The 11,282-nt window shown below is 39.3% G+C and overlaps 1 protein-coding gene across 10 annotated transcripts in view; it reads right to left on the bottom strand.

The window, feature by feature from the left end:
- Positions 1 to 10,018, bottom strand: part of LOC148411737 (uncharacterized) — a 64,937-nt gene extending 54,919 nt beyond the window's left edge. For all 10 annotated transcript variants that reach the window (XM_088434222.1, XM_088434225.1, XM_088434227.1 and 7 more), the window contains exon 1: positions 9,381 to 10,018. In XM_088434222.1, coding sequence (XP_088290348.1) covers positions 9,381 to 9,506 — 126 coding nt within the window. In that variant the 5' untranslated portion in view covers positions 9,507 to 10,018. The remainder of the gene's footprint in view (positions 1 to 9,380) is intronic.
- Positions 10,019 to 11,282: the final 1,264 nt, after the last annotated feature.

Below are 11,282 nucleotides of genomic sequence, written 5' to 3'. Positions count from 1 at the left end.
GACGTTGTACTAAATGCTGGCAAGAGTGTACAATAAAATGTTAGCGTAATTTAGCCGTTGTTTTTGTTTAGCCCCTTGAACAGGCTATTTAATGCATTTTCAAATAATGTGTTTGCACCAGGGGTTGCGACTCGTAGGAGGGGAATAGTTTGCGCAGTAGACAGAGTTGTTACGGTCAAATAAAAATAAAATAAAAAATAAAATAAAAGTGTTGCAAGGAGTCTGTGTCCCTACATTATTGGGTATCGTTTGTTTTATTTTGAAGCGTTGGCTGGCTTTCTCACAACTTTTGGTGGCGTGCTTTACTGGCATGCTGTGACACAAAAAAAAAAAAAAGACTCTCGTGGCATTTTAATCTTAATCCATGTCAATGAATTACATTCAAAATGATTACGCCTTGACAATGATCAAAAAAGCTCAAATGACAATCACCCCATTGCAGCAAAGACTTGATGAAATCTTTGATTTTTGCTCCCAAGTTGTCTGCGTTATCATGTCCACTTTGTCCATTGGAGTCAGCGTATGCCTGCGAGCTGCTGTTTCAGTGCATTAGTGGACTTCTGAAGCCCACATGATCCACATAGACCTTGAGCACTACTAATTCCATTACATAATGCCCAGTTCCACTTGGAAGTGTGTATGTTCACTTTGTGTGCCTATCAGTGTGTATGGCGCGGTGCCAGTCTGTATCACTTTCCCTCTCCTTTATAATGATTCTTTGGAATTAACGGCACTCACTCATCCTGACTTTGCTAATGACCCGTGATGAATCATTAGCACTGGCTATCTCCTGTATTTAGGCCGATTATGTAAGTTAGATGTGTTTTCAAAGTTTTCTCGGAAGACGGAGTGCGATTTTCCCTGCAATCAGCCTCCAAATAAAAGTGTGGAGTTGCAATCAACAAGCTCCTGCAAATATAAGACACTTTTTTTTTTCCAGAAATGAAGACCAAAAGCATGGGTGAAGATCAGTCAGCCACATAAGCCAAGTTTTGACGCACAGATGCACATGTTTAAATCGGCAGTAGTCTTACTTCCAATAATTATCGTAACGGGATGAGGTAGAGGGCAAAAGTCAGTAGGCTGTTACCAGCCAGTGCCTGTTGCAGCTAACAGTAGCTCATGTGAGCTGAGGTTTATTTTCAACAAAAGAAGTGAGCAGACTGAACCAACATTCGAGTCCATCCTTGTTCACACACAGGAATATTAGTAATGGAGACGATCATGTAAAGGTCATGATGTCTCCAGATGATTCTATTAAGAGCGGCAAGCTGTGCGCACCGGTTAAAGAAGACGGAAAGGTATTCCACTTGATTCGTTACATGTGGTCTTTTATGGCAAAATGAACTCAAGCTGTGTCACGAGGAAAAGGGAAAACAAATTCTTGGATCACGTTCAACATTACACTGGCGCAGCGCGCACTGACAGCTCACAATGAGGGAAATCCGAAACACACTTAATCCCCAACTAATATATAATTTACGGATATGAGCGCAAAAAAGTAAGAATTTACGAAGCTGAGACTTATTGTGCTTTGCCATAGTTTATACATTGTCGCCAAACTGGTGTGTTTATACACGGTAACATACCAGAATTTGACCCTGAAATTAAGGCTGCATCCAACATTTGGGGAACAAAAGTATTTTCCCCTACTTCCTCAACTCCGATAACCAAGCAGCCATTTAAATGTTTCATCAACATCAAGGCAGGCCCTCATCAGTGTCTTCATCCTTTCATCATCCAGCAATGTGCAGTGTCATCCTGTAATCTCCATGGTTACATCTGTCACCTCGGGCCACATGTCACCTGACCCTCGAGGGGTTTATAATAAACTTTGCCACAAGATTTACGTCTGCGACCCCTCCTGCGCTGCGCCACAGCTTGCCGCTGCTTGGCCTTGCTAACGATGATGATGGATGCTCTGATTAGTGAGTGCAGGCAGCCACGTGAGATCACATTGTGTATGGTCTCGTTCTGTCGCAGCAAAATGATGCTAGTGAAAGACATGCCGTTAGTTTATTGCAAATACAACAAGTGTGTTGGAGCAGTGGATTAATCTATAAAACCTTCTGAGTCATGGTTAGAGGATTTTTTTTCCTCATTAACATATCTGTCTCTAGGCGGTACATAGCGCCATTAATATTTAATACATTTTATTCATTACATATAAAACTGTTCATTCCAGTAACACTGATGAAATGATTTTATTGAGGAGTTAGTCTAACAATAACGAATGAACATGATAGTCATTCTTATAGCTAGAGGTGCTGACGGAGTGACGTTTTCCTCACAGACCGTCAAAGGGTGAAAACATTTTAAAAACAAGGCACTAAACCCAACAGAACCAATCACTAATCAATTATTAACTACCATATAGAGTAGTAATTCAATCACAAGTTAATCTGGGGGCCAGTGTTTAGCTAATTCTAAATGCTATCTTTAACATGATATAATTAGCTTAATTGCATATTTGCTTAAAACATAACTTTGAGGAGATTATTTAAATTAAAAACAGGACGCTGATTTAGGCGAAAAAAAATATGCAACAAAGTCTGGCAAGGATACTAATTTAATCACTAGTCTGGTGGCTGATGCTAAATGCTATCTTGAATGTGATATCATTAACCTATTATCATATCTGCTTAAGCAGTTTTCTAAATTAAAAACACTATTATTTTGCTGAAAATAAAATATCCAATACATTCTCACAAGGAACTATCTATAACTAATTTAATCCTTAGTCAGTGCTGTGACCAGAGTTTAGCTAAAGCTATCATGATACTTTTCGCTTAATAGCATATCTGCTTTAGGTATAAAGTGAGAAGATTTTTTTTTTTTTTTTTTAAACTAAAACCGGAAAACATAAATCGTACTGAAAAATGAAATATTCAATACATTCTCACTGGGAACTCTTTCTAACTAATTTAATCAATAGTCAACTTGTTGACTAAAAACCACATCATCCTACTCGCTATGTATGTTATATCAACAGCGGCCAGAAGCGGTGCCAAAAAAACAAAGATCAAGCACAAACGTATGAACTGTTAAACTAAATCATTTCCAAAATATTATTTCGGGTGCAGCCCGCGCGGCCCGGTACCAATTGATCCACAGACCGGGGGTTGGGGACCATTATAACCACTAAAGTCAGGGTAGACTTATGATGGCGTTTTTGTAAAATTCACTCAAACTAAAGTAAAAAAGGGTGGGGGGGGCGACCCCTAAGCGAGGTCGACTTATACTCGGAGAAATGCGGTAACTGATTAAAAATTTGTTCCGACTCATGTCACAAAAACACTAAGAACTACTCTTTTAAAAAAAAAAAGGTAATTCATGGCTAACTCTGCATTTTCAATCTAGGATGATCTTCATCTCTAAGACTGTCCTATTTGTGCAGCCAGCTGTGAACTTAAGCATTGCTTTCCACAAGGCTCCCTGATCAATCTTAATTACATTTCATGCCTCACAATAAAAATACAGTTTCCTTTCAGAAGTCTTGAAATTCACCCCAATGAGCCCCTCAAGGTCCAAGTCACTCATTCAAACTGTATCATTTAATAAATGCGCTATTACAGGGACACTAGCTTGGAGAGATGAGAGATACCATGCGCAAAATGAAACTGATGATTAAAAAAAGCTGCGGGCCAACTATAAAACTGCATTATCGCCAGTATGTTGACATAACCAGACATGCCTGACAAGTTTAGGTATTATTGGGGAGTTTAAGAGGTGAGGATGGGTTGTTTGGTTTCAGTTGGGGTTTACATGCTCAGGATTTACATTTATTGGGGTGCAAGGATTAATCATTTAAACATTAAACATTTTAAAAGGGGCAATAAATTTATTGACAACTTATCACGTAGTAAAATAATTATTGATAATTGTTTGACAGTCGATTCATTGATTAGATACCTTTCATTTAAATTGTTAAAATGCTCCAAACCAGAGACTGAATAATTGATTTTCTGCATTGTTTGAGCTAAAAATGGCACACTCACGGTAGTGTGATAAAAAAAGTGCCATGTTAAACGTTGACATGTTGTTACCATCAGGGTGAAATTTCAGCTCCCTACTGCCTTTGATGTAAAATTCAAAGGAGTGGACAAATTGTCGCACAAGGGTTAATCCCAATTTTTCGATTAATTGAAAAAAGTAATCGGCAGATTAATAGATTTTCTGAATTGTCAGTTGCGTCCTTACATCATTGTTTTTAAATAACACTGATCAAAGCATTATAAAACAATGCACAAAGCCAAAATAGGAGCACATCATTTGAGCTAGTGAACTGAATAAAAAAAAAAAAAAAAAAAAAAAAATCATACATTTGGTCTCCAGATCAAAATGTTACCCATTAAAGATTCTGGTAAATTTCAGTGATCACACATCTTTACCGGAATTACATCAGCATATAGGGATACAGTCATCCTCAGATACAGTAACACAGAGGTGCAAGTATGTAGTCTAAGGTGCAGTGTAATCCTAGGCTGGCGGGCAAATATAGCCTATTGCCGCTTTGGGCCGCGTTGAGTGCTGCCCTGCTCTGTTCGACCTTGGCTCCATCCTGCCCTCCCTTTCCTCAAAACTCTTCAAAAGGCACGGTACTCTCATGCCGCTCGGTCCTGTGGCTTTCATAAATTGTTCGAGTCATGTCAACTGTTAGGCGCTCATCCAATGTCATTTGTCATATTCACTGCAAGGAACTGACAAGATTTACAACATGAATTCAATAAAATGTCTTTTGATTTTCCAGCATAGAACCTCCTGATGTAAAGGAGTGATGTGCAACCCGTGGCTCTAGACCTGCATGTGGCTTTTTTTTGTCTCTATCTTTTGACTAATGATGGCTCTACTTCCATAAGGTTACATGAAAGCTGAACAAGGTACCCTGAATCCCTGATAACACACAAAAAGAGAACACACTATCCATTAGCAGAACTTCAACTCCGTTGGATGAAGTGCATGACTGAAGAGCCTCGTGCAGCGTCACGGCAACCAGACATTTGACTGATTACTTTATCAAATGGACAACAGAAATTTCATGTAATCACTTCATGTAATGTGTTTTGCTCTAAAAAGACTATACTTGGTTTAGGGCTGAAATGAGTAAACCAAATACAGTGGACCCCCGGGTTACAACATCCCTGGCTTACGTTTTTTTCTCGTTACGAAGTTTTTTCATCCCCTCTTTACGTCAACAACTGTCATGACCTGTGAAGTTGGCTGTATTTATAATGTTTTGCCTCCCTCCTCAGGCGTTTTTAAGTAATTGCTCATGTTTTCTGTTCGCATCAAACTGCCTGCGCTGCGACGCGTCACTAAGATCCTGGTCTGCTATTGGTCGGCATCACGGTGTCACTAAAATGCTGATATGCTAAAGACTTGATCTCGTGTGAGTTCTTGCAATATTGTATTTATTGTGCATTTTAGTGCTTAATTCACACTTTAATTGGTTAGCCATAGGTTGCCAAGATTGCTAGTGGTGAAGGGAGGAGTAAGAAGATGATTAGTATGGAAGCGAAGCAGGAGATAATCAAAAAATACAAAGAAAGCTAGGCTAGGCTACGCTACCCTCGCTAGGGATTATTGCCGTAATTAGCTCAAATCAACGTTTTCCTTATACATTTTTTATTTATGATGTTGTTTAACTGTATACATGTATATTTATATATAAGTACCACTTACTATACTATTTTGTTACCAATTTTTAATATGTACTGTATCTACAATTGTGATGTTTTTACTGGGGTTTTATACGCATTAGCTAATTACCATAGGTTTCTATTGCCCGCTATATGATGATTTCGCCTATGATCTCAACCCCGGAATGGATTAATTTTGTTTTGGTGTGTCCACTGTCCCTCAGTTCAAAGAAATGCTTGAGCTTTTATTTTGAAATCGTTCTCGGCAGCATGTCACGGTACAACTTGATTTTTTTCTGCAACTGTTGCTCCTGACTCCTGATACAAACAACACAATGTAGTTCTGAAATTACGTTCAATCACCAATTCTGGGTGCTAATAAACACTGGCATTGACATTGAAGTATGGCACAATTTGTCAGCGTTTACTGGTGGCTCGGGATTCATTCGGTATAAATTAGCCGCAAGCTAGCTGTTCGCCATATAGGCTTGCACGCTAAACATAAATGATTCTTCACCCTCAAAGCCACTGACAGCCCGACACAATAGCTGTTCCGATTACAGGTTAACAAAGCACGTGTTGGAGAAATACATCTTTGCATATTTTACGCAGGAACTCCAGAGGACAGATCACATGATCTCAGGCTCATTTGTTGTAAAATTTACTAATGACAGCATGCATCTGTATGAAACCAACAAAAGAAAGGCACACAACTTAGCAGTATGCTGCATCATGTTCCAATTAATTTGTTCTTAATTTGAAAAGAAAGCTGTACTACTCCTGTCCTGGCAATAAATACGCATTAAATTACTACTCATACCCATATTTGAGAACCGCTACTCTTGACCTTTATGACTTGAACAGCACAAAGAAAAGATGATAAATGGGTGACAAAGTCCATAGATCGGATATTGGCTAAATTGAATTTTGCAGTTGTACAGAGAGAACCTAGCAGAGCCTCAGCACTTTTTAAACTCTCAACATCTAACAGTGTGCAGTGTGTCCAGCATTCTGAGAACATTTCTCTTGAAACAGAAAAGGATGACCTTTGAACAAGGTGAAGAGCTACCATCGACCGATGCCCAATTTGATCTACAACAATGTTAATTTCACTCGATTAATATCCTTAGAACATTTGGACCTCCTAACCTACTTCATTATACAAAAGAAACAGAGAAGGACAGCTTTCAGGAGAAAAGCACAATTAGTGGAGAATTTAATGAAACCACAGTTCAAAAGAAGATCAGACAAAAACAGTCACAAAGTTTTTCATGCTTGCCATTTAAAACTACACCTCACTGTTACTTTTGTTATTTAGAAGAAACACGTTTTTTTTTGGGCCAAGATCCCAGATTCAAACACTTAAAATGTTCAGGAGACATTTGGAACGACATTTACCTCTTACACTAACTTCAAAATAGACTCAGCCTTTCAATTTTGCACTGTACAGCAATGCCTCAGACACTACAAGTATATAAGCTTCACAAAGGAGGCACTTTGTATGGAGAATAAACTGCTTTGCTCCACACAGGTTGTTTGCCCTTAGGAAATGGTGAGCTCAACCCATATAAGCACTTGTAATCATCCCGTATTTACTGCTGTAACATCCCTCACAAACATTTCTCCTTTCTCAGTTCCTCTTTTTGGAATAAGTCGCAAAAGGAAAAGAGGAATATTTTTCCTAATGTAGTGTACGCAAACCTTGTCAGTCAAAAATGTCAAATGTTAACTCGGTTTAAGTCATCATGTCTTCTAACTAATGCAAAGGCAAAAAAACAAAACAAAACAGTATTTAGATAAAATCATCCAGGAATAAAGCAAAAAAAAAAAAAAGAGTGGAGATGAGGGCAGGCACTGAATTCCAAAAAGACATCACCGCATGAAAGCTTTCTTTACTATTTATGACACACAAGAAAGATGTTCTAAAAATTTTAAAGCAATTACACAACATTCTACCGCCTGACACACGACAATTTGCAGTCAGTGTACACAAAGGAATTGGGTTATTCAGTGCCACGTTTTTAGTTCAGACCGATACCAGTATGAATTTTGAGTACTTACCAAAACATAGTAGATACTAGCACCCTTGATATATAAAATTAAACCCAGCACAAGGACAAAAAAAAAAACAACTTAAATTGTCAGTATCAATCTGCGGCAGAATATCAACATTGACTTTATCATCGGTGGCTGGTATCGGTCAATGATAAATGCAACAAATAAATGATGATTATAACAGATGATTGAAAAATATGACAACAGCACCCAATCAGTCCCCACCGGTCATAATTGATAGGTTCAAAAAATATTAGGGTCCCAAAAATGTTTCCTTACAATACTATGTATACTTACATTCTTGATATTGCAGCCTAGACTGCTGCCCGATACCAAAGCAGATCTGATATGATATCAGCAGGAATGATACATGATTTTATCTATTTTTTTGGTATGAAATGTTTGAAGACACTTCATCAATAATACTGTCATTTTTAATATTGAACATTTTGGACATGGGCTCACATCATCAGATAGTGTTTTATGGGAGCTGATATCACACAGATTCAATATTCTACAATGACACCCCAAACAAATGCACAAAACCTTAATAATGAAATATTTACAACAATATTTCTCTAAACCTCTCCAGGTGTTTCCCTTTGAAAACAACCACTTCCTGGATAATCAATAAATGACACGCATATGGCAGAAAGCTAGTCAATGGCTAGCAAGCTAGCTGCTTGCGCAAGAAGCCAACATAGCATAGCAGTCTACTTCGTCACTCACTTTCTCTTGTGATACTGATGGGCTCATTTGCTATACAAAGGTCACAGAAGATCCTAAAGATGAAACCTTTGTTCATAACAATTTTGAGAGTCCTATCAAGCTAACATCAATGGGAACAAAATGTGTATTATCATGGTGGTAAAAGCTTCTAGATCGGAGGTACCACAGTAACAATAACTGTACGGCACATCAAGAATATTATCCAAATTCATAAGCTTTTAGATTTTAGAGCGGAAAACCTATAGAAGAAAGCTGCCACAACAAAGCTAGTCCACCGAATACTTGTCGTTTCATTCACAGGAAACTGAATTTTTTTTTCCAACTTCGCCTGGTAATCCAACTGACAAGCAGGCAATTTATGAAATAGATTAAAATATGCAATATTCATTCTCATGAATCATTTTGGGGCTGCCAAGGTTGAGTGCACAGGCAGTACAAAGCTCATAAAATGTGCACCGAAAGGCAAACCCAGCTTGTGAGGGGAGGAAGTAGGGCTTACTTTTTGTCATTTCATACTTGCCTAAAATCCACAGCTTAAACGAAACGTCGCGAGAATGCTCAAATTGCATCTATTACCACCTTTCCCTCCATTTTGCATTCCCCCCATTCAAGCATATGAAATATGGGGGAATGCCACGAAGCAAAAAAAAAAAAAAAAAGCATTGAAGGGCATCAAACTACGCTCTGCATCCATTTGAGACGTGACTGCAATAAGATGAAAAATCATGGTCAACGCTTCAAGTGCCATTAAGTGGAAAGCCTATCAAGCCACACCTCCACTGGCAGAACAATCATAGACCCGCACACACACACACCAGCTGAGGCCCGAGGAGCAACCGGGTAATTATGCATGTGTAACTGACCACTTGCTACCAGTCAGGAGAAACACCCGCCAGAGTGAGGGATGCGCACGAAGAGCCACGCCGTTGGCCCCGCTGGTCCCCGGAGACATCCTACCTTGCGCCTGCGATCCCTGGATCGATTCCTCTTTTTGATCTTCTCCTCCTCCTTCTCCCGCTGCTCCTGGGCGGCGGCCTCGGCGAGGTCCTTGGTCTTGCGGAGCTGCTTGGCGGCTTGCGCCATGGTGCCGCTGCTGCTACTGCTGCTGCTACACTGCTGCTGCTGCTGCTACCAGTCGTCCCCGTTTCCTCTCGCCCGAGTCCCCCGAGCCCCCGACTAGCTCCCCTCCGCCTGCCGCCGCCGCATGCGTGAGCCGTATGTTCGCCGCCCCCCACCCCCTCTACGTATAGCCGATGGAGATGCTACGGCAGCCACGAGCCGCACGTAAGCGTCAAGATGCTACAGCTAGTGGTGCTGATGCGGCCACTCATCCAGTCGCTCGCACTGCGCCGAATTGCCTCCCCCTCCCCTCCCCTCTGCCTACCTCGCGCACTCTCTCTCCCCACGTTGCTCCCAGAGACCAGTCACGCAGTCCCGCGTTTGCAAGTGCGGGGCTCCTGACGTAAATCTCCCTCTTGTTGGTTTTAATCCATCCGCCGTCCCCATTTGATGATTATTCCGTTGTCTTCTCCATGGCACCTTTTGTCTTCAGAGATGCTCGTTCCAGGTACAAAGGAGCGAATGCTGCAGAATGTCTTCACATCTCCTCCCCTCCCGACTGTGAATTTTTCCACGGCACCCCTCCCTCCTACAAAAAGATGGAGGGGTACAGGATGAGTGTACAGGTACCCCTGGGGGTATTGGAAGGAACTCCAGGGGGTACTCAAGATTTTAAACAAAACAAACCAATAATCATGCAATCAGCAATATCCTTTAAAAACAATTATTGAAGTAATTAAATGTTTCAGAAAAATATAAGTTCATTTTCATTTCAATTCAATTTTATGTTCGGTAGGTTTTTCAATTTCATTGTTTTATAAACCCAGATTCTCCCCCATACTAGAATGGTTTGACCCGACTTGCCACCTCTCATTACCTGTCAAGTTAATGATTTATTTTTGTGAACAGATCTTTACTGTGATCCCATAAGATGACACGTTATGTTAGTAATTGTCTGTGGAAAATTTTGAGAACAGGTCGTAGTTAAATGTGGTATAAAAAAGATAAATATTAATCCCTACAAAACATCTCAATAGAGAGAGTAATACAGTGAGTGATATTTGAGAGCTTTGCATTAAAAAAGATGCACGATAAAATATCTTGATTTATTTTCTTTTTTGTGGACAAATAAATGATTTTTTTTTTCTGACCAAAAATCCCCAAAAAGAACACTTAATGTGTAATATTTCTCTTTGGACAAATATTTATTTATAGTTAATTATTTTTAAGAACACTTGACACTTTAGATTATTTTTTTTGTGGATAAATATTTATTCATAATTATGTCTTTTTGAGAACATTATGTTGATTATTTTTCATGGAAATATATACAATAATAACTAAGATCTTTTAAATGATCCAATGTTGATTATTTTTTGTGGACCAACACAAATGCAGTTTGAAAGGTTCTAAAGATGAATAAATCAGACACTGCTGGCATGTTTCAACTCTTTTTCAGCATTTAGACGCGTGAACATTACAAGTTTCTATGATGTAAATGAGAAAAACCATTTAACAAGGGTGTATATCATTGAAAAAAGGTTGAGAACTACTTTCAGACGATACATATAACTCTGAATGCTGGTTTTGTGTTATTTGTGGCATTCGTAAATGGGAGTACACAATATCTGTAGCCTACTTCAGAAGCTGCCAAGCCAAATGTTTCATAAAAGCCTCTCATGACATCACTTTTTCAAAACATGTAGTAGGTTGTTTTCACAACATTGTTCACGTTTGCTCTGTTTTAATAAGTTTTTGTTCTCCACAGCCTATTGCTCCACATCTGCAGCAAACAGTAAT

Source organism: Hippichthys cyanospilos, chromosome 15 (assembly GCF_059441005.1).
Source record: "Hippichthys cyanospilos isolate Australia breed blue-spotted pipefish chromosome 15, RoL_Hcya_1.0, whole genome shotgun sequence".
Classification (NCBI taxonomy): domain Eukaryota; kingdom Metazoa; phylum Chordata; class Actinopteri; order Syngnathiformes; family Syngnathidae; genus Hippichthys; species Hippichthys cyanospilos.
This window is presented reverse-complemented; position numbering and strand designations above follow the sequence as displayed.